Source organism: Myxocyprinus asiaticus, chromosome 19 (genome assembly GCF_019703515.2).
Source record: "Myxocyprinus asiaticus isolate MX2 ecotype Aquarium Trade chromosome 19, UBuf_Myxa_2, whole genome shotgun sequence".
Classification (NCBI taxonomy): domain Eukaryota; kingdom Metazoa; phylum Chordata; class Actinopteri; order Cypriniformes; family Catostomidae; genus Myxocyprinus; species Myxocyprinus asiaticus.
In genome coordinates this window covers 25,419,899-25,444,299 of record NC_059362.1, presented here as the reverse complement: position 1 = coordinate 25,444,299, position 24,401 = coordinate 25,419,899, and the positions used below count along the sequence as shown (strand labels likewise).

General features: G+C 39.3%; 1 protein-coding gene across 1 annotated transcript in view; it reads left to right on the top strand.

Annotated features, from left to right (window-relative positions):
• Positions 1-24,401, top strand: part of itsn2a (intersectin 2a) — a 67,650-nt gene that overhangs the window by 29,183 nt on the left and 14,066 nt on the right. Inside the window, exons 5-27 of the mRNA XM_051645281.1 lie at positions 4,579-4,739; positions 5,291-5,482; positions 6,224-6,284; positions 8,227-8,369; positions 8,491-8,554; positions 10,405-10,542; positions 10,625-10,719; positions 11,705-12,000; positions 14,331-14,468; positions 14,646-14,786; positions 15,102-15,186; positions 15,350-15,489; positions 15,997-16,077; positions 16,960-17,096; positions 17,770-18,146; positions 19,364-19,485; positions 19,578-19,741; positions 20,085-20,157; positions 20,500-20,678; positions 20,995-21,050; positions 21,193-21,359; positions 23,676-23,709; positions 23,813-23,934. Of these exons, the coding sequence (XP_051501241.1) occupies positions 4,579-4,739; positions 5,291-5,482; positions 6,224-6,284; positions 8,227-8,369; positions 8,491-8,554; positions 10,405-10,542; positions 10,625-10,719; positions 11,705-12,000; positions 14,331-14,468; positions 14,646-14,786; positions 15,102-15,186; positions 15,350-15,489; positions 15,997-16,077; positions 16,960-17,096; positions 17,770-18,146; positions 19,364-19,485; positions 19,578-19,741; positions 20,085-20,157; positions 20,500-20,678; positions 20,995-21,050; positions 21,193-21,359; positions 23,676-23,709; positions 23,813-23,934 (3,166 nt within the window). The remainder of the gene's footprint in view (positions 1-4,578; positions 4,740-5,290; positions 5,483-6,223; positions 6,285-8,226; positions 8,370-8,490; positions 8,555-10,404; positions 10,543-10,624; positions 10,720-11,704; positions 12,001-14,330; positions 14,469-14,645; positions 14,787-15,101; positions 15,187-15,349; positions 15,490-15,996; positions 16,078-16,959; positions 17,097-17,769; positions 18,147-19,363; positions 19,486-19,577; positions 19,742-20,084; positions 20,158-20,499; positions 20,679-20,994; positions 21,051-21,192; positions 21,360-23,675; positions 23,710-23,812; positions 23,935-24,401) is intronic.

The following is a 24,401-nucleotide window of genomic DNA, read 5'->3' as shown; positions in this document are numbered from 1 at the left end:
TAGGGATAGGCTAGCCCAGCTGTGGCCTCTTTTCATCTTTTTTCTCCCCAAAAAGAGTGGAATTTGTTAACTGACTGGGGCCATAAATGTCTACGTTGGGGGGGGGGTGTCACTCCGTAGGGGAAGACACCATGAAGGGGATGGGTATTTTGAGTGGAAATACATCACATGGTCTTACCGAGTCTCGTTGGAAGTATGTCATGTTGAGAAGTCCCATGGTAGGTCCTACCGGAGGGGGAGGAGTTTCTACAAACATGGTGACCGGAAGACGCAGTTTACTGACAGGGAAACGATTTAGCAGAAGATATCACATGGGGTCACCTACGGGGAATCACCACACGTGGAGCACCTACCTCAGTACAGGGCCTAGTTAGCACACATACTGGGCCGGCAGTGAGTTTCTCCGCAAACTCGTCTGCCACAAGGCTAAGGAGGAAAGTCAACCAGGGATCACAACTTGTGAATACGACTGGGAGTCAAAAGCGCACGTCTTCACCTCATGGGAGGGGATGGGCGCTATGTGCAAGTGGTACACCCAGCCAGCTTTCCCAGAACTTACCTGTTCGGACCTGACAACACACAGGACAAAACCGGCTCAACCCGGAGATTAAAGAACCTCACTAAGGTGTTGGGTGTTGCCCAGCCCACTGCTCTGCAGATGTCTGCTAAAGAGGCGCCACTGGTCGGGGCCCAGGAGGCCGCTACACTCCTCGTAGAGTGGGCTTGTAGTCCCACGGGGGGCGGCACGTCCTGGGCGTGATATGCCATCACGATGGTGACCCGAAGCAGACAAAGAGCTGCTCGGAGCTTCAGAAGCTCTGCATGTGATCCAAATAGATGCATAAAGCATGCACCGGACACAGCAACACCAAAGCTGGGTCTGCCTCCTCCTGGGGCAGCGCTTGCGGGTTCACCACCTGATCCCTAAACGGGGTCATGGGAACCTTGGGCACATAGCCCGGCCGGGGTCTCAGGATCACGTGAGAGTAACCCGGACCGAAATCCAGGCATGATTTGCTGACAGAGAACGCCTGCAGGTCCCCTACCCTCTTGATGGAAATGAGCACAGTCAGGAGGGCAGTCTTCAAAGAGAGTGCCTTAAGCTCTACTGACTCCAAGGGCTCAAAGGGAGCACCCTGTAGACCCCGAAGGACTACAGAGAGGTCCCACGAGGGCATGAGGCGCGGTCTGGAGGGATTCAACCTCCTAGTGCCTCTCAAGAACCTTATGACCAAGTAGTGCTTCCCCAAATACTTACCATCCACTACCTCTTGATGTGCTGAAATGGCAGCTACATACACCTTCAAGGTGGAGGGGGACAGCCTCCCCTCCAGCCTCTCCTGCAGGAAGGAAAGAACTGATCCGACTGTGCATCTCTGGGGGTCTTCGCGTCGGGAAGAACACCACTTAGCAAACAGACGACCGAATTGACTCCAAATCAGCTGGACCACCTGGGGTTGGAGTCTCCACTCTCCCCTATGCGTAACCTGTCGTGACAGTGCATCCGCTGTGGTGTTGAGGTCGCCCGGGATGTGAGTGGCTCGTAGCGACTTGAGGCGCTGGTGACTCCAGAGGAGGAGACAGCGGGCGAGTTGTGACATGCAACGGGAGCGTAGACCGCCTTGGCGGTTGATGTACGCTACCATCGCCGTGTTGTCTGTTCAGACCAACAAATGCTTGCCCTGGATCAACAGCCGGAACCTCCGCAGGGCGAGCAGTACTGCCAACAACTCGAGGCAGTTGATGTGCCAACGCAGCCACGGGCCAGTCCAGGAGCCAGCGGCCGTGTGCCCATTGCATACGGCGCCCCAGCCCGTCTTGGAGGCGTCCATTGTAACCACGACATGCCTGGAGACCTGCTCTAGGGGAACCCCTGCCCGTAGAAATGCAAGGTCGGTCCAAGGGCTGAAGAGGCGGTGACAGATCGGCGTGATGACCACGCGATGTGCCATGCCCATCTCGGGACTCGAGTCTGAAGCCGGTGCTGAAGTGGTCTCATATGCATCAACCCAAGCAGTGTGGCAACTGCTGAGGATGTCATATGCCCCAGGAGCCTCTGAAAAAGTTTCAGTGGAACCACTGGTCTTCTGTCTGAACGCCTTCAGACAGTTCAGCACCAACTGTGTGCGCTCGTTCGTGAGGCGTGCCGTCATCAAGACCGAGTCCAACTCCAAGCCGAGAAAAGAGATGCTCTGAACCAGGGAGAGCTTGCTCATTTCCCAATTGACCCGAAGCCCTAGACGGCTGAGGTGCCTGAGCACCAGGTCCCTGTGTGTGCACAGTAACTCTCGAGAGTGAGCTAGGATCAGCCAGTCGTTGAGGTAGTTGAGTATGCGGACGCCCACTTCCCTTAGCGGGGCAAGGGCTGCCTCTGCGACCTTCGTGAAGACGCGAGGGGACAAGGACAGGCCGAAGGGGAGGACCTTGTACTGGTACACCCGGCCCTCGAAAGCAAACCGCAGGAAGGGTCTGTGTGGAGGTAAAACCGAGACGTGGAAGTACGCGTCCTTCAGGTCTACTGCCGCGAACCAATCTTGATACCGGATGCTCGCTAAAATGCGTTTTTGCGTCAGCATCTTGAACGGGAGTCTGTGCAAGGCCTGGTTCAGTACTCGCAGGTCCAAGATTAGCCGCAACCCACCGCCTTTCTTTGGTAAAATGAAGTAGGGGCTGTAAAACCCTTTCTTCATCTCGGCTGGAGGGACAGGCTCTATCGCACCCTTCCATAGAAGGGTAGCGATCTCCACATGCAAGGTAGCGACGTTCTTGCCCCACCATTGAGGGTAGTGAGAGCGGGGGAGCTGAAAGATCGGGACCGGGTGGTAAAAGGTGACCCCCACAATCTTGTCAGTTCCTCATGCACTTCCGGGAAGAAAGGAACCGGTGCGGGGCACGGCCGTGAGCGGCGCTCTGGCCCAGGAACCAATCATCGAGCCGTGAGGATTCAGGGGAGAGTGGAGGGTTCCACTCTAGCCTGATGCTTGCGGTTGCCCGGGAAAGCATGTCCGTCATCTCTGCGTCAGCCTGAGACTGGGCGACCATGGCAGAAGGGGGAAGCCCAGCCAAAGCCTCCGCATCAGAATGGACGAGCCCGCTCTCTGATGCTGCGCTCGATAACTCATCGTCTTCCCGGGCCCCGAATAAGAGGTCGAACTCGCCCTGAGACGAGCCGGCGTTCTCATCCGAGAGCCTGACCAGGGCAAGCGAGCATGCTGAGGAATGGGAGGTCCATGGGGGGTTACCCAGCGGAGGTGGTCCCATTGGAGTCCCCAAATCGCCCCCAGTGCTAACCGATGCGGCCTCATACCCGTAGGTAGAAGGACGAGGCGGGGAGCTGCTGGGGTGTCTTGCTTTCTTACGAAGGCAAACCGTGACCGCAACATTGCCATGGTCATGTTCTCGCAATGAGGACAAGACCCATCCACAAAAGTCTCCGCGTGGGCAGCACCCAGACACGTAAGACAGCGATTGTGGCCGTCAGAAGCGGAGAGATAATGACCGCAACCAGGAATAACACACGGAAAGGCATCTTTAAAAAGACATTCCGTGTGTGCCGCTCTTTTAGAGTTGAAAATATACTCTTTTAGAATATTCTCTCTTTTTGCTGCTCTGCCGAAGCACCCAGGGGCATTCTGCAGGGGGAGAAGCCGCTGAAATGCACCATAAATCCAGCAGACGAGGTGAATAAACTCGGTGAATTCAGCTCAATGAATAGAACCGATCGGCTCCGAAGAGAAAATCTGAATGAGTGGTTGCATACCAGCTCCTTTTATACCCGTATGTCCGGGTTAGTGGCATGCAAATTCCACTCGCCAATTTCCATTGGCCTTTTTTCAAAAAGCAGAGGTGTTTGGGGCTCCCAAGAGTGACCCCTAGTTTCACTACATCGACACAACGTCGAGTGAGTGACAGATAGGGAACAAATTGTTATGCTGATAACATAACTTGTAATTAGAAATTTTGTATTGAATAGAAGCATTTGCACTAGTGGTCTCAAACCTTTGGACCCTACTGTACATACAGAATATACCATATATGAACCAATATTTATAAAAACAAACATATAACCCAAACAGTTACTAATTTCCAAGACCGTGCTTTGGTTTTGCATCTGATTTATACATGCAGGAAAATATTTTTGAAATTTGTGTGTGTGTGTGTGTGAATGTCTGTGCACAATGTGTTTTTGTAACCACATACCTCTCTGGAGGTTGGAGGTTCCCTGAAGCAACATCTTCCTGTCTGCGGTTAGTCTACTGGTAAACACTGTTGCCCTGCCACAAACAGGATGTAGATTTACTGATGCTGGATGCAGAACTTCTGATTTGAGTTTATAACAAAGCAGGTTGTCTTCTCTGCACCATGATAATTCGAAAATTATCTTATTTATAAATAAATACAGTATGTTGAAAGCAGAACAGATACATTTTTGAGCTGTGTTACTGAAGTCACAATAATGCTGCTCTGTCATCACCCAGTTAATTCTGGGCTGCTCCACTGGGACTGTTATGGCAATTAGTGTTCTGTAAGCCACATTTGATGAAAAGCTTCAGTGGCTGCTAACTTCCTTTCTTTCAGGGCACTGGCGGACATGGGGAAGGATGGGAAGATGGACAGATTGGAATTCTCCATCGCAATGAAACTAATTAAACTGCAGTTGCAGGGTCAGCCCCTCCCCTCCGGTCTGCCAATCGTCATGAAGCAGACACCTACCCCCATTATGATATCATCACGTTTTGGTATATGAGTTGGTAGAAAAGCTGATTATATTATGACAAGATGTTTGTTTGTTTTGTTATTAAAGGGATAGTTCACACAAAAATGACTATTTTGTCATCATTTACTCACCCTCTTGTTGTTCCAAACTTAAAAAAAAAATTAAAAAAAAGATTTTCTTTTTCTCTAAACGGAGATGCTAAGCAGGATGTTCACACTGCTTTTTTTACTGTACAATGAAAGTGAATGATGACCAGGGGCTGTCAAGCTCTAAAAATTACAAATAAGCATTTTAAAGCATTCACTTTCATTGTATGGAAAAGAGCAGTGTCAATATTTTTTACATACTCATTTTGAGTTCCACAGAAAAAAAAAAAGAATTATACTGGGTTGGAAGAACATGGGGGTGGGTAATGATGACATAATCAACGCCCCCCCCCCCCCCGTTTATTTATCTACATGTTGAAACTAAGATGATCTTGATATTAAGACAAATATTAAATTAGTGTAAAACAAAATAATATTTGCAATTATAAAATCTCAATGAACAGATTTAATAATGTCTTATTTTCAGGAATGGGCTCAATGCCAAATCTCTCTGCCATGTCAGTGATGCCCATCATAACACCCATGCCTGCAGGCCCTGCTGTGACCCCTGTGGTCCCTGCACCCACCCTGGTGTCAGGGGTCCTGCCTCAGATCCCCAACTCTCTCAGTGTGCCAGCCTTACCCAATGGCAATGCAACTCTCCTCACACTAACACCAGGTAACACACTATCACACGTTATTCTGCATTCATGCACATTCAGCATTTTGCACAGGACAATCTGACTGCTCAGTACACAAAATGTGCTTCCTGGAAAATTGAATTTTAGATGAAATATCAGCATAAATTACTAGAAAATGTATCTGCAATGGGACTCAAGCATTGATTCACTGACTTATCTACAGCACAATGTTTATCTGTACTGCTTTCACACTTGGTTCGATCGCTTGGTCCGATACCAAATTTGATTCTAACCCCCTTCCCCTACCCTCACAAGTCTCTTTTTACATTGTATTATTTGGGATTGAACCATGTTATGTTTGCGTCATCAATGTGAGTACTACTGCGAGTACTAGCAGCAGCTGTTTACCACAGTTACTAGGTAACAACTCAGGAGTAGAAGATGCCAGTTTCAATGTGTTATTGAAGTATTTGTCCTTTTAGATTTGGCATCAAAACTTTACACACACAGAAAGCCACTTGTGTTTGTCTGCAGCGGATGCATTGCAGGACATGCAAAGAATGTCAGCTGCTTTCCATAGAGAGTTTATTTTAAGACAAACAGCTGTGATAAATTCATTATACTATAATAATTTCTGTGAGCATGCAAATGTGAAAAATATACTTCATCATTCATGTTTACATTTCCAAATTGAGCAGGATTGCTTTCATATGATATTGTGAAACCGCCCTAAGCAATTATCTTTCTCATTCTTTCTCTCTTCTCTCTTACCTTTCCAGCATTCCCAGTTTCCTGTGGTTTGAGCAAATCTAACTCGATGTTGGACCTTGGCTCTAGCAGGTGTGAACCATGCTTAATGAATTCTACTTACACATAAACGGGCACGTTTCTGTTGGATTTATATTTAATATCCGTAACATATGTGTTTGAGTGTGTCGGTACATTGTTAATGTGTTTGTTTCTGTGAGTGCTGAAAGGACAGTGATTTTGTCTTCTGAGACACCCTGTTACTCTAGGCTTGTTTTGCTAGAACTGGAAGTTTGTAGTAAATAACCGTGTGTTTGCTGACAGAGTGCTTGAATACCACAGCTGTCTCTTAGTCTCTTAATAAGATCTTGTTAGGGTTCCTTTGAGAGCCATTCAACCTCCACATGGTGGTACAGAAGCCGTTAATAAACCCACTAATATCTGCTCAGTGCCTGTTTAAAAATGAATTTGTCCATCCATATGTGCAAATGAGAGTGTGTGCGAGATGGAATGATTATTACTGCAAAAATATATTTTGAATTATTATTATTATTATTATTATTATTATTATTTGTCTTACTCAACTGACAAGTTTTGGGGGTTTTTTCTTGTTATATAAGCATATAAAATGTACTACTGAAATTCTGTAAGTTGTACATATATTTAGACTCAACAAGTGCCTGATAAAATACATATTTGTAACTTTTGTGTAGCTTATGTAGGTCAATATGTGTTTGACAGCCAGTTGTCTCATAAAATTTCAGTATAGAAGTAATAAGCATCATCTTTTTTATATATGAAAAATAAAACATCAAAATATAACAGAATATATTCCATTCTATAATTTTCTTATTGTCTTAAAATACTTTGAAAATTTGACACTATCTGGGCATTTTGTAGATCCGTTTGTGATAGATATAAGTGCCAAGGTCACTAAAGACCCGAGGTATGTAATAATGTTTGGGAAAACACCCATGCATTTAAGGGCTAAAACTGTTTAGATCTTTTTTTTACTGGAAGCAGAACAAAAATAATGATTAAGAATTGTTTTGCAGTATTGTGTTTTGGTTTGTTTATAGATGTATTAGTAGGATCAGAATTTCCCTATGAGTACATAAACTCATATCTCACACTCTCTTCATATTTAATCCCTTACTTTTCTATCACTCCAAGCCATGCCAAACTGCATACAACTATTTAAATCCTGTTAGTGTTATCATAGAATGTTTAAAACTGAGTAAACTGACAGCAGTGAGTCAGCATACTTAGAATTGTTCATAATTGTGAGTTTTAATTATATGGCCCTGGTAATTAGTGGCCTAGCAAGGATTCAGCAAATGCTGCTTAAACATATAAATTATTAATGGATGATGCCATTGCAGAACCCCACAGCACTGTAGGAAAAGCTGATCTTGCAGGCTAGTCTGAGACCAGTTTGCTGTGTCTTTATGATGGCCTGGGTTATGTTTCAGGAGAGGATTAGTGCTCTTATATTAGTGTTAATGAGCAGCTGCTAAGCAGAGCTAATTTATAAAGCATTTGGCATGCAAATGCAATATCTGGATTTAAAAGTGCTGTACAAATGAAAACTTTCAGGAATTACTTGAAGATGAATTGGGTCTCTATTTGGCATAACAAGAATTCAAAGAGATAGTTCACCAAAAAATTTAAATTCTGTCACCCCTGTGTTGTTCCAAACCCATATGACTTTCTTTTTTCCCTGGAACACAAAAGTAGATGTTGGGGTAAATCTGAGGGATTGACAGGCTGTCGCCTTTTATGAGTGAATGGTGATGGGGGCTCTCAGTCTCTAACATTCTGTCTAACATCTTCTTTTGTGTTCCACAGAAGAAAGAAAGTTTGGAAAAACATGAGGATGAGTAAATAATGGCATAATTTGACATTTTGGGGAAACTGTCACTTTTTCGTTTATTTATTAGAAAACAATGATAATAAAATATTTAAAGATTAAACTACTTATACAGAAAAGCATAACAAATAACTTTTTCCCTTGTAATGTCACTGGTTCCCACAGTTCTAACTCTTCTTCCACCACCTCCCTTGCGAGTAACTCCCCTAAAATGGGTGCATCTGATTGGGCAGTACCTCAGTCGTCCCGTCTGAAATACCGACAGCAGTTCAACAGCCTAGACAAGCTGATGAGTGGATACTTGTCCGGTAAGTCTAAGTTTGTAGATGTAAAGAAGAGGACATGGTCGTGTTTGTATATGACACTGTGTAAGCATCTCTGCATTTGCGATATGTGTACGTGTTAACTCTTCAGTGTGTATATTTAAAGGTCCCCAGGTCAGAAATGCCCTCACAGCCTCAAACCTCACACAAACACAGCTTGCCACCATATGGTGAGTAGGCCTACACAAAACACAATCTAACAGTGAACCAGATGCAACATTGACATGATTTACATGACTTAATTAAGCACACCTCTAATTTTTATTACTAAGTAACTAGGTTATAACTAGGTAATCATGTTCAGTTGATAAGTAATTACATTACTATGCTATCACGGTAGTATATGTTGCACTGCCATTCATTAATGCTGATTTTAATAATAATACAAAATAGGGCTGTTGATTTAACATATTTCAGTGCTATTCGATTATATAAAAGATAACGTGTTCCAGTACAGTAATAAGGCATATTCCTACCATTAGAGCAATTCAAGAATTAAATAACACCTGTTTTCTCCAGGGGGCGGTAAGCAAAACTCCAGCTGTATAGAGCTGTTCAGCCGCAACGTCAATTTGTAGGCGAACCCTGAAGTCTAATTCGCCATGGGTTCCCTCGAGATTTTCCTATGGGTTTTTATTATGAGGTTTTTGAACTTATGAGTAAAATAAGGTCTGTGGTAAACATTACTTGACGATATGTGGATGTTTTGTTCTACAACATAAATTAAACACAGTCATACCTCAAACGTGAATTTTGAAGCCGCCGTGCGTTTAAAAAAAAAAGTATATAATTCAATAAGACTTTAAAATTCACGTGTGTAATTTATGTTGAAGAACAAAATGTAATATTTACCACAGACATTATTTTACTCATAAGTTCAAAAACACCACTATAAAAACCCATAGGAAAATCCCGAGGGAACCCATGGCAAATTCTCTTCCGGGTTTTTGGACTACAAGCTGAACAGCTCTATAGGATATGCGCAGCTTATACACAGAACAAACCAAACTCACCAACAGCAGACAGAACAAAATGAGGACCCGTTCTTGCATTCAAATACTTGGTGTTGCGCAAATCCAAACGCAGGGATCTCAAGACATGTTTTTTTAAGTTTCAAACTATGTTTAACTTGACACTATGTTTAAGTGACCTAAAAACAGTGTATTTATGACGAGACGCAATCAAAGTGAGATACTCCAAAAGCGTCTGTCTGACGCAGGTTTACACTGACACGTCCATGGAAAAGCCCTTATAATAAATCACGTATTGATTGATGAATGTAATTGCAAAATGGATTGCTGTGAACTGTAGGCCAATAATTGGCTTATGTTCAATAATATGCAAATAAACAATACGTTGGATTCCAAAGCCATCTTATTAGTGCTTTACTCCTCTGCCACAATAATGTAATGCATTTTAATTATCTGAATTATATATTTTTTATAATAAATGTATTTTATTTGTAATTATTTAAATATATTTATAAATACTTCATTTTATATTAAATTATTGTTTTTTGAGGGTCTTTCGCTGCAAATATTTATATATGCGATTAATTCGATTAATTAATCGGAATACCATGTAATTAATTTGATTAGAAATTGTAATCTATTGAAAGCCCTAATAAAACTATATTGTGGCTGGACTGGATGATTTTCATTGCTGTATTACAATAATGCAATTGTAATACATTCATAACTCATACATTTCATTCATAATACAAAATACAACATCCTGATAATGGTTCTAAAATAGACCTATTTTTCTTTATGCAAAGATAATACATATAAACATGCAAAGATTATGCATTTTGATTTTGGGGTGAAATATGACCCAAAAATGCTCTTGACAGAACTGTGAAATTCCCCCTCATAATCTGGTATATTAATCATATATGCACGCTGTATTGCTCTGGATCACAGGTTAAGCACATTGTATTATGTGAAACACCAGGTTTACAGGAAATTCATCCAGGTTTAATCAAAAATGTGTGTGTGCTTGTGCATGGGTATGTGTGTAGGACTCTTGCTGATGTAGACCGTGACGGGCGGTTAAGAGCAGAGGAGTTTATTCTAGCAATGCACCTGGTTGACATTGCCAAGACTGGCCATCCCTTACCTCTAACACTACCTCATGACCTGGTGCCCCCCTCACTCAGGTAAGGCACACACAGACCCACTTATGCTGGAATAAATGGAGGAGACTAGACAAAACTCTTTCCTTTTTCTGTTTATTTTCAGAACAGGGAAGTTATGTGACATGCTGAATGGACCTGTTCTTCTGATCAACACTGAGCTGATTGAGCCAGAACAGCCACAGAAAAGTAAAACTAATGGTATATGCATATGCACATACAGTACATGTGATCGACAGATATCTAGAAAGCAGGGTGGCTGATAGCCAATATATGCCTATATACACTCACTGAGCACTTTATTAGGAACACCTGTACACCTTCTTATTCATGCTATTATCTAATCAGCTAATCATGTGGCAGCAGTACAATGCATAAAAGTATGCAGATACGGGTCAGGAACTTTAGTTAATGTTCACATCAACCATCAGAATGGGGAAAAAAAATGTGATCTCAGTGATTTCGATTGTGACATGATTTTTGGTGCTAGACGGGCTGGTTTGAATACACAACAGTCTCTAGAGTTTATTCAGAAAGATGCCAAAAAAACAAAAACATCCAGTGAGCGGCAGTTCTGTGGACGGAAACGCTTTGTTTATGAGAGAGGTCAACGGAGAATGGCCAAACTGGTTCGAGCCGACAGAAAGGCTATGGTAGCTCAGATATCCCCTCTGTACAATTGTAGTGAGCAGAATAGCATCTCAGAATGCACAACACGTCGAACCTTGAGGCAGATGAGCTACAACAGCAGAGGACCACGTCGGGCACTTTTTTAGGACCATAGTGTCTAATAAAGTGCTCAGTGAGTGCATATGAAATATTTAATGCATTTGAATTATACCAGATGAAAGGTGCATGCTTTTACCGATATATCTGTCTATCTTTAATACATACTCGCACCCTCACACAAAAGCATGATCACAGGCACACAAACACACACATTGTCCTAATGTCAAAACTGTATTGTAAATTAACCTCCCAAATAGAGCTGATTCAGCTAAACCAACAGCTAAAAAGTCTCTTCTGTAAGTTCTATGGCATTAGATTTATGTTATCATGTTTAACAATTATGTCTTTCGATTACACCTTTGCTTTATGTCTTATGCTACTTTTGTCATGTTGACTCGGATAACACTTTTTACCTCATCTCTCACCACCTGTGGCTCTCTCTGTCTCTCTCTCTCAGTGTCATTTGAGGACAGACTGAAGGAGAATTTTCAAAAAGGAAGTCAAGAGCTGGAAAAACGCCGACTGGCTTTGCAGGAGGAACAAAAGAGAGAGGAGGAGAGACTGAGAGAGGAAGAGCTGAGAGAGGAGGAGAGGAGACGACAGAAAGAGAGAGAAGAGAGAGAACGGAAGCAGAGAGAGGCCTGGGAGATGGAGCTGAGGAGACAGAGGGAGGAGGAGATGAGGATAGAGAGGCAGAGAGAGCAGGAACGACAGAGAGAGGAAGAAAGACTGAAAGAAGTAGAACGACAAGAGGCAAGTACTGTATAGCACACAAGTGCACAGCAGTGTGGTCATTAAAGAGCACTACAGTATTACAGCAAAACATGACATGCTTTTCACATGAATACATATATTGTATATGTTCCAGGGCTCTCAATAGATGAAAATAATCAATTGCAATTAATCTCATGTATTGAATGCTTTTTATAATATCATAGTTTTAATGCTAGTGATGGGAATAATATAGAATTGAACACACTGATTTGCTGTGTTTGGTCAAATAGCGACGCCACTGGCAAAAGAGTGCAACCAAGAACAGGAGATCTTCCACATCTGTCATTGCAGCAGATGTGCCATCCTCTGTCTACTGATGGATTGTGGAAATCTAATGAAGCTTAATTATTACTTGCCAGTTGTGTGCACTTTAGTTACACTGAATATGAATAATTGATATACTGTATGCATTATAAATATGTCCACGAAATCAACGTGTAATTAATTAAATGAGTTGATGTAAATGAATGCAGATGAATGCAGCTCTGAATGACAATTAGCACTTCTAGAAGACTTACCTCAAGGATGGATCATGAGGGAGCATGTGCTTTGGGATGATGCTCTTTTTTTGTCCCATGATGATGACTGGCTTATAAATTGAGTTAGGTTTACGCTTAATACACTGAAAAATACATTCCAAATAGTGTGAGAAGAAGACACTTAAATTATATGATAAGGTTTATCAGGTCCGACTTCATATTAGGTGTCTTAAACTACAATGTACTAACATTAAAATATATACAATACTATGTATTTATTGTGTAACTACATGTTGTTCACAAGATTCACATTTGCTGCTACTGAAGTTGAGGTTGGGGTTAGGGATATGGGTTAGGGTTTAGAGTAAGGGTTGGAGTAGGGTTTAGAAGTAAGGTTAACAGTTTAACTACACACGTGATTAGATGCAAGTACTTTAAATGTAAGTACAATGCAACAACACATAATACGTACATACAGTATGTCCATAATAATAACATTGTAGCAAATTCTTAAGTACATAGTAGTTAAATATAAAGTGGGTCCATTTATTCTAGATATAATAAGATATATTCTCAACATGTAGGCTTCAGTCTGTATTATCTTCTGTTTACCTGGTTTCTCGTACTGTTAAACGCAATAGTGTCACGTGTCTGGATGGCAATATGCATATGGTAATTATACTGTATGTAGATTAGGTTATGCATAGTAAAAACAGGTGTTCCACATACTGGGATTTATATAGTTACTGTAACTTTGCACAGGTTTTGGCTTACGCACGGTTTTATAAATCTGAAAACCTTTGTGCGAATGCACTTTTCCCGATCTAGGCATACGCCACATTATAATGTAAAACCTGCACTCGCTAAGTACTTAATTAGACTATGGTCCTAATTAAGTGACCGATGTGGTCTTCTGCTGTTGTAGCCCATCCGCCTCAAGGTTTGACTTGTTGTGCATTCTGAGATGCTATTCTGCTCACTACAATTGTACAGTGAGGTTATCTGAGTTACTGTAGCCTTTCTGTCAGCTCAAACCTGTCTGGCCATTCTCCATTTACCTCTCTCATCAACAAGGCTTTTCCATCTGCAGAACTGCCACTCACTGGATATTTTGTTTTTGGCACCATTCTGAGTAAACTCTAGAGACAATTATGTGTGAAAATCCCAGGAGATCAGCAGTTACAGAAATACACAAACCAGCCCATCTGGCACCAACAATCATGCCATGGTCGAAATCACTGATATCACATTTTTTCCCCATTCTGATGGTTGATGTGAACATTAACTGAAGCTCCTGACCCGTATCTGGATGATCTTATGCATTGCACTGCTGCCATATGATTGATTAGATAATCGCATGAATATGTAGGTGTACAGGTGTTCCTAATAAAGTGCTCAGTGAGTGCATGCAAATCTTTATATATGAGGCCCAAGGTCATAAAAGTCTGGTTGTGTGCACTGGTTGTGCTGTATGTTTATTGTTGCATGTAACCAGTGAGGACAGCAGAATAGAAAAACTTTTTTCAACAGTTTGATTTAGAAGTTATAAAACTTAATGAAGCATTAATGTCAAATTAGTTAAATGTGTTTATTAAGTTAAATACATTTAATGACATTAAACATATTTAATTAACCTCATAAATTAGAATGTTAACTTTGGCAGCCCTGATATTTACTGTACATGTATGCAAATATATACAATAGTGGAGTGGTTCTCCATTTAGTTTGGGTTCCTGGGAAAGTGACTTTAGACAATTTGTCCATGTCAGAATAAATGATTAGATAGTAAATCTTTGGATTAACCTCTCCCTCTCTTTATTCCTTTCTAAGGAAGCGGAACGTCAGAGGCGGATAGAATGGGAGAGAAGTAAAAGAGTGGAGCTTCAGACACAGAGAGAAAAAGAGCAGAGCGACATACAGAAACTGAAGGACAAGAAGAGGAGCCTAGAAATGGAACTGGAGGCTGTGGTCAGATTTCTACCTGTTTAGTTTTCCTTTTCCTCATGCTCCTCTTTTTTTCATTTTGTTTTTCACCCTCGACACTACCTGTTCTCCATCCAGTCACTTAGATCCTCTTCTCTGTGGTGTAATGGGATTGATGGTTGTATTACAAATTAAAGACATTTCAGTCCCTTCTTTTCCCAGGGTAACAAGCATAAGCAGATCTCTGATTGTCTCCGGAATGCCAAGAGTAAGAGGCAGGTCCAGAGGGCCGAGCTTGACTTGATCAATCAGAAGATAGACAGTCGTGTTGTGGATATCAACTCTCAACAGTTAAAGTTTGATGTATAAATGTTATGTTTTTGTTGATTGAATTGTATTGCATTCATTACTTTGTCATTTATATCATTCAAAGGAATAGTTCACCCAAAAATGAAAATTCTGTCATTATTTACTCACACTCATGTCATCCCAAACCCGTATTATTATTATTATTATTAATATATACTGCAGCTGTTTCATAATTTGTTCTATTGTGTTCAATGAAAACCATAACATACAGTTCTGGAATGACTAAGGGGAAATAAATAATGACTGAACTTTTATTTTTGGGTGAATTATTCCTTTAACAAAAATGATAACAGATTATGGTTCTCACAGGAAATTCAGAGGCAGATGAATCGTTTTGGTCCTGAAAAGCAGAGATTGACAGACAGACTGCTACATCTCACCCAGAACAACACCAGTGAGAACTTGCATAGAACTAAAGCAATAAATTAATTGAAGGGTGGATGACTGATTTCATTTGTGTCCATTTAATTTCTCTTGCACTCAGGGACAAAAGCATTGATTTTATAAAAAAGAGCTGTTTTTCTCTGTCCCTCTCTCTCTTTCTGTTTCCCTTTCAGGCCCTTTGATAAATGATGTGAAACAGAGTGTGTGTGAGAAAGATCTGAGCTGTCGGAAGCTTAAGGAGCAGTTGGATGCTTTGGAGAGAGAGACCACAGCTAAACTCTCACAGATGGAACAGTACAATAGAGAAATCAAGGTCAGGCTTCTCTTACATTCTCTTACAAGTAAACCTTGAAAACATGGAAAGTGCCATGTTTTGATTAAAAGGTAATCTGGACTCGGGTGGGGAATATCTAGTTCACTGTTCTAGATGTTCCTGTGATTAAAACCTGCAGCTCAAATCCCAGCCCTGAGGACACGAGCACTGTTCATTACACACTAACTTTCACACATAGTCACACTAAATAAGAAACTCAACAACACACAAAAACTGTACTAACACATACCATACGTCACAGGTTGGTTAGATCTGCAACCTGAGCATTATCATTATAGCACTTAGCTATTGTTTAGGGAACTTCTAATGTTTCTGGTCTGAGCTTTTCTTTCTTTCTTTCTTTCTTTCTTTCTTTCTTTCTTTCTTTCTATCTATCTATCTATCTAGATAGATAGATAGAACTTTGCACAAGAGCACATTTTCTCATCCTTTTCTTTCCCTGCAATGTCTGTTTTCTCTGCCTCTCCACCCTGTCTGTCTTAATAGTTTGTGGAAATGGATGACTGTGTGCTTCAAGGACTTCTCTCTTTGCTGGGCTGCTTAACCAATCTCTTCCTTCTAATAAAGGTTGACCTCTCTTTGTCTTGCTCTTTCGGTACTCATGCTCATCTCAGCTTCCTGTCTTTCATTCATTTTCTTGACATCTTTTGCCCCAATTATTCTCCATGGAAGAAGCCTCATTTTCCCCACATTATACTCAAATGATCTTAAATTACTTACCTTTTGATCTTATAACATCTTTGTGTCTGTCTGTTCCATTTCCATCACTTCATAGCAAAGCCATTGTGTCATAGAGCAAACTAACAATTTCTACTCACTGCCTAAAAACTACCAAATAACAAAGTAATAGGTTCTTTGTTTAAAATGTTTGCAACATTAATTTCATATAAATAGTTAATGTATTAGCAACAATTTGTGTTGAATTTGAACGGATCCAGAACTGTTTGCTTGGGCAGGTATAGGAGCTCATTACTACCAAATTAACTTGATTTAGAGATGGACCAATAATTGGTTTTACAAAACGTAACACTTAAGTGTTAACATTTAAATTAACTAAATATTTTACTGTATTGTTCGCATAAATTTATTAGTTTATGTGTTACAGAAATGCTCGATGCAATAAAGTATTATTATTATTATTTTAAATAAAATATTCATCATGTTTTGTAGTCTTAATTATTATTTAGTTACTGTGGCAGAAATAAAACAAATATAAAAAAATCGGTTCTGTATACCGGTTATCGGCAACTTAAAATAATAATTACCGGTATTGTTTGTTAAAAAACAATATTGGTCGATCTGTAATTTGGTTAAGTACGTTTGGGCAGTCAGTAGAGCTCAGCACATTGTTATACCAAATATTGACATATATGTAATGTCCCTCTATTATTGTAATCTTTGTTATAAACATAATCCAAATGTTAAAGAAGCATATGGATAACATTTCAGGAGTTGAGACAGAGGCAAAACCAGCAGCAGGACGTCCTACAGCAGCTGAGAAGAGTGAGATCAGAGAAACTGAAAGAGCTACAGAGACACAGGAAAGAGGAGGAGGAGAAGAGGAAACAAGAGGAGGAGGCTGCTAGGTAATCTTTTGCTTGCGCGCGCACACACACACACACACACACACACATACATTTACTTAGAGGGTCCCTAGGCTTATGGAAAACCTGGAAATATCAGGACATCTTAAAATGTAAATTTCTAAGCCTGGAAAAGTCATGGAAATGAACAGAATCCTAAAAAACAAAATGTAAATTGAAAATTGTCATGGAAATTTTTATGGTAAATATAGATTTTTCTGGGTTTTCCTAGCTCTAAAATATTTATTCAGATAGAATTTGGGCTTTGTGATTGCAGAATGTATAAAATAATAATAGTAAAAAAATCCTTATCTAATAATCACTAACAACTGACAGAAGTAATGGAAAAGTCCTGAAAATTCATTGGTCAAATTGGTGTGGGTACCCTCTATTTAGATGGGGACTTACCATAAACCTCCTTTGTTTTAAAATGAAGCTGAGTAAAATGTCTATAGATTAACTCTAAACCAAGCCCTGACACTACCCCTAAAAGAAAACATTTTGTTTTTAGAATTTAGTTTTGTTTATTTATTTGTTTATTTAATTTTGTTTATTTATAAACCACTTTACCCTTTTAGGAAATCCCTAAAATTAGGTTTTTGTCAGATTAAGCTACCTTCATAAAATATGGCTATGTTCAGTTTAATAAACAAGCATTTATTCATGTGTACATTAGAAAGGCAAAGCTGGAGCAGGAGCGTCTGGAGCAGGAACGTTTGGAGCAGGAACGTCTGGAGCAAGAACATCTGGAGCAGAAACGTCTGGAGCAGGAGCGTCTGGAGCAGGAGCATCTGGAGCAGGAGCGTCTGGAGCAGGAGGAGGCAGAGCGTCAGAGGAAACTTGTCCAGGAACGAGAGGCCAAACTCAAGGAAGAACAGCAGCGGCAGGCCCAAGCCCAAATTCAGGAGGCCCAGGAGCTGGCACGAGAGAAAGAGGAAAAGAGAAAAGCAGAGGAGAGAGAGAGGGACAAGAAAGAGAGGGAGGAGAGAGAAAGGAATGAATTGGTGCTTCACACTCAGGCCTCCATGTCATACAATAGCAGAGAGAACAAAAGTAAGTGTGTTTAAGAATATGTGTGTGTGTGTGTGTGTGTGTGTGTGTGTGTGTGTGTGTGTGTGTGTGTGGATGAGGTGCTCTGCTAAAACCTAAAATCGGCTTGTATTACATCCACTTGGCCATGAATGTGATGTTTTCATTATATTCATTGTAATTAGTGCCGTTTGTCTCAGAGGTTCATGGTTCACTTTAATTACCTCCTATTAATTATATAACTTAATATAACAGAATGTGAGCTTTAAGAGAATTATCAGTATGTAATATACCTAAACATGTATGAAGGAATAGTTGACCCAAAAATGAAAATGTTGTCATAATTTACTCACCCTCATGTCGTTCCATATCCATATGACTTTCTTCTGTATAAACACAAAAGGGGATTTTTTTATTTTATTTTATTTTTTTTTTTTACCAATGTAAAAAACATTAGGCCATCATTCTGCTGTACATCGTGTGGTTGTGTGATAGTTTATAAACTTATATCACAAAATTCTGGTATTATTATCCTTCTGTTTATTTACATTGCGATCAATAACAGCGGAACTTTTACACATTTGCCAGAAATGCAGCCACTGCTTACTTCTGCGTTAAGGTGGATAGGAGCTCATTACTACCAAACAGGCTTGGGGAGTAACAGATTACTTGTAACGGCATTAGGTAATCAGGATACAAAATTAGGTAACTGTAATCCATTACAGTAACATAAAAACCCATCATAATCAGATTACAGTTACTTTTTCAAAAATTTTGTAAAGATTACAAATTAAAATTTTTGACAAAAGAAATAGTGCATTTTCCTGGCATAAAGTGATACAGACAGCTGTTTGTTTAGAGTGAGAGATGGTTTAGATTTGCATTCTCTTCGGGTTCTCTCTCATGACTCACTTGAGTCAGGAGCGCCTCCTACTGTCGCATGCGCAAATAACACCTGTCTCACATCTGCACTATGCTCTCGAGGCAGACAGTGGGTTTGGGATGTTTTTGGGATGTTTATATATATTAATATTTACATATATAATTTCTTGTCATACACTGACTCTGAACTCTTACTATGTCTGTTTTGTCCTATACATTTTATAAACCAAATATATGAGCATGGTTTTTACTCTATGACCATGGTTAAAGGACTGTTCTATGATGACTTTGTAGATGTGTTGAATGATTGTGAGACTGTTGTGATATGGTTATAAGTTGGTTATGTATGTTTTTTGCAGGTTTGCTGCCAGTGATAACCACTGAAGATACATCTACTTTCCTCATCACCTACAGAGCTCTCTATCCTTTCACAGCACGCAACTCTGACGAACTCTCACTGGAGGCAGATTGTTTAATTGAGGTACATGTCGTACATGTACACACATCGACTTAATTCACATTTTTAATTAACTCTATCAAGTACTCATATTTTTGCTTCCTATTGATCCATAGGTAAATGAATCAACAGTTAGGGAGACCGGCTGGCTGTATGGGAGTTACCGTGGTAACAGTGGCTGGTTTCCAGAGAGTTATGCTGAGAGATGCAGCAAAGACAGTCAGACTGAACTGACTGCAGCTGTTACGCACTCCACATCGTCCTCTACCAACAACCCTGGGTATGGCACTAAAAATACTCTGTTGACTTTGTTGTACACTGTACATTTTGGGTATTCCATGCATTCAGGAAAATTCACACTGTTCACAGTATGTACAGTACACATACACTTCCAATTTGACTTTTTATTTTTTACTTTTTATTATTTGTTATGGTAATCAACATTATGCCACAAATGCTGTCCATTGAGCTTAACTTATATTGAACCTGGAATATTCCTTTAACAGACTGGCATATACTCACTTTTGCCTTAGGGTTGCATTGTTAGTTTTGTTTTTACATCTTATATATATCGTCTATTTGAATTTAATGAATACTTTATTCTTTCTCATTAACTTTTTCAGAATTCCTCGGGTGGACATAGAAGGACCAACACCAACACACACACCAACGTCTACAAACACACAACACTCACAGGTTGGCATGTGTGAATAATACGTACATACTGTTTATCTCTCTCACATTAGTCGTTTCTCTTCTGAAAAATGGTAACCAGCAGATTCCATGGTCTTAGCTAGTTTAAGACGGTCTAGCTGGTTTTCAGCAGGTTTAGCTGATCTGCGATCTGGTCTCCACTAGAACAGCCTGATTAGGCTGGGAGACCAATTGAGACCAGCAAACCATCTTAGGCTGTTTTAAGATTTTTATTTATTTATTTTTGCTTGTGTAAAATATCATTTACAAGCCGAATATTATATTTTATTATTGCCATTTTGTCTGTGTGTGCACATTTGTTTGTGTATGTTTTTGTTGCTGTAGGCTGTAGCTTTGTGCGAATGGAGTGCTAAGACTGATAGTCACCTGAGCTTCTCTAAAGATGACATCATTACGGTTCTAGAGCAGCAAGAGAACTGGTGGTATGGAGAAATTAACGATAGTCTGGGCTGGTTCCCTAGTACATATGTGTCCATGGTTACCACCAATAACACACAGACAGAGTAAGCAATGAAATACCTCACAAACATGCATCCAGTCAACATGAAAGTCTATCACAATTCTACTCTATATATAATTTATATAACATACTATTATATAATCATTATTGCTTTTTAACTGATTAAACTGACACTAACATGCTTTAGAACTCAACAGAATTTGTATTTTATTTTTGATATCAACAGGTAATTAATTATTTAATGTACTGTCTTACCAGGACTTAAACCCAGAGAGAGATGTGGCGCAAAGATGTCTGTCTTGCGCATGTTTTATCTGCTACTAAAGCTAAAACTTTTGTGTTTTTTGTGTCTCTTCTAGACCCTTGTATTCTACTGTTGATGAGATTAAACTTTCAGATTCTGGTCTGCTTGAGGGTTAGAACACTATTTATGTTTTTCTAGAATCATCAACCAAATCAGTTATTATGACATACTCATTAGTAGTTTGGCACATTAAGTTGATTAATCTCTTTACAGAGATTTTTGTCATGGTTTATAATTAATTTCATCTAATCAGAGTATGTGGCTCTGTACACATATGAGAGTCCGGAGTCTGGTGACCTGACGTTCTGTGCGGAGGATGTTGTCCTGGTAACAGAAAGGGAAGGAGAATGGTGGAGAGGGTGCACCGGTGAGCAGTCTGGCCTCTTTCCTTCCAACTACGTTAAACCCATAGAGCCTGATGTAAGCATATTTAACAAATGTTATAAATTATCATGTATTGATAGTAACCTTATGAATATTCAGTTACTGTTTACTGATGTAATTCTTTTTTTCAGTTTGTTAGTAATTTTACATACTCGGGTCTTTAGTGACCCGGCACGTATATCCAGGGTTGGGAGGGTTACTTTTGAAATGTATTCCACTACAGAATACAGAATACATGCTGTAAAATGTAATTTGTAAAATATTTAGTTAGATTACTCAAAGTCAGTAAGGTATTCTAAATACTTTGGATTACTTCTTCAGCACTGTTAAATGTTTTCACTTGTTTTGACTATAAAAACTCTGCCAGTACAGTAAGACAAAATACACGTTAAAAATACATTCTCTGAAAAACCTAAATATCTTATGCAATGTTGCTTCTAAAACAAGACAAATCTAATTGATCTTGTTTTAAGGATTTTTAGATATTTTTACAGGAAAACAATACAAATTATTATCAAGAATAAGATTTTTGCCCTAATATCAAAGGTCTTACTAGAAAAATGAATAGATTTAACGTACATTTTCTTGGTAAAAAAATATGATCGTGCCTGGTATCATGTGCATGTAAAATGGCTAGAAATAGCATTTTAGCTTAGCGTAAAGCTGACAATTTACACAAGGTTTATTTCTATTTCTTCTGCTCCAAACTTACTTCAAACTTACTTCTCTGTCTGCTCGTATAAATGTAACACATCATAAGAAAGTGTTTCACCGCTGTTCAAATGCACTTTGGATCGCATCATTTATATGTATAAATGTTTTCCATCTGAAAGGACTAAATATTAAATGAAACAAATGACAATAAAATGCAAAGTAATCTCTTCAGTAATCAAAATACTTTTTGAATGTAACTGTATTATAATTACCAATGATTTAAATTGTAACTGTAGCGGAATACAGTTACTTATATTTTGTATTTTAAATACGTAATCCTGTTACATGTATTTCGTTACTCCCCAACCCTGTGTATATCTATCACAAATGGATCTTCAAAATGCCCAGATAGTGTCAAATTTTCAAAACATTTTCAAGACAATTAGAAAATAATAGAATAGAATATATTCAGATATATTTTGATATTTTATTTTTCATATATCAAAGAGATGATGCAACAAATATAGAACAGGATTCATTACTTCCACACTGAAAATTGAGACTCATCTGGCTCTCAAACGCATACTGAGCTGCACATAACACATAAACTATACATAAGCTACACATTAGCTACACATATGTATTTTCTCAGGCACTTTTTGAGTCTAAATAGACGCACAACTGACAATTTCAGAAGTACACCCAGATGACAATAGCCAAATCATGCTGTTTTTGTGTTGTACTTGCTATAGTTTACTTTCACATTGCGTCTTCGTCAAATATCAATGTCAAATGTAAATCAAGTCAATCACTGACACATCAGCTCCACCTTGAGTAACCAATAGCATGTATAATATGTATGTGTACAAGCAAATTAATACTGATAATTCACCATTGTCACACAGAAAATCAATGTGATATACAGTAGTAGTAATTTGTATTAATATAGTTCTCATTTGTCTTGTAATAAACAGATAAATATATATCCTGTGACAATAAACATACACATATGAAATAATCATAAAAATATGATTTATGGAAGTGCAAAACAAAACAATAAAAAAGCAACACTATTACATATCTCGGGTCTTTAATAACCCTATACACTTTTAAAAAAAAAATGATTAAGCAGTTATAAAAAATATATATATGTTTTTGCAATTCTGCCATTTTTGTTTTTGTTTTGTTACACTATTCAAAAGAGAAATGTTGAGTAATACTAAAGAGGTGTGGGCTTAACTCCAAAAAATGGATGAGGTTCCGGGTCACTGAAGACCTGTGGCATGCATTAAAGGGTTAATTGTATTTTTGTTATTTTAATCATATTATTTAGAATACCCTGCAGAAATACTTCTTAAACTGGTTTAAGCTGGTTTGCTGATTTGATCTGGTCTTCCAGCCTTGTCAAGCTGGTTTAGAAGGGTTTTGGGAACTTTTTGTTTTTCTTGGAAGCTGGTCTGGCTGGGGACCAGTTTGCTGTCTATAAACACCACTTTGGCCAGGCTCGGAGACCAGCTAGACAAGCTTAAACCAGCTAAGACCAAAAAACAAGCTAAAACTGTTCTTGGTACTGTAAATGTTCTTTTGGGAAAGACATTTTTTTTTAAATAAGTTTCTTTTTAATGAAATCACACATTCAGAGATATTAAAGTTGTTATGTATTGTTATAATCATGTGCATATTGTGTTATGTTTTCAGACTGCCAAAGCTGGAGTTCTTTGCAAAAAGCCAGGTGAGGTTTGAAAGCATATGCCAATATGTGCCAATACACAGAAGAAAGAATCAAGGCTGGTTGGTTTAAATGTTAAACATCTGCAATCTTGATTGGTCTTAAGAAATTGCCCAGGTAACCACGGTCAATGTTGCAACAACCCCAGAGCAGCTGAGTCTCACGCCTGGTCAACTAATTGTCGTGCTGCATAAGAACTCAAACAGCTGGTGGCTGGGTGAACTACAGGTCAGTATATCACATAATCAGACTATACCTAAACACAGGACAGCAACTCTAAGTGCAATATCAGTTTGTGCCCCCAATTAAACCATTATAAAACATATAGTTCCAGTCCTGAATGCTGATTGGTCAATAGCTGTGCTTTATTCAAACACAGCTATTACCTTTTCATTGAGCTACTATTTGTATCACTGCACAGCACCGATACTGTAACTGAGTGTTAATTTAAATGATGACGAAGGAAACTGAAAACAGAGTTTTCAAAATTAAATAGATTAGTGTGGATGTGGCCTAACAAGTGGTTTAGTCAAAAAAACCCTCTGTTGTTGATATTAAAGTATATAACGAATGAGAGTTTTAATAACAACATTGTTATAATAGCACCTCAAAAGTAGGTAGTGGTCAGTTATCTGTGTTTGTCAGACAAATTTAAGGCATTACAGACATTAAAGCATAATTTTCTGTAAAGCTGC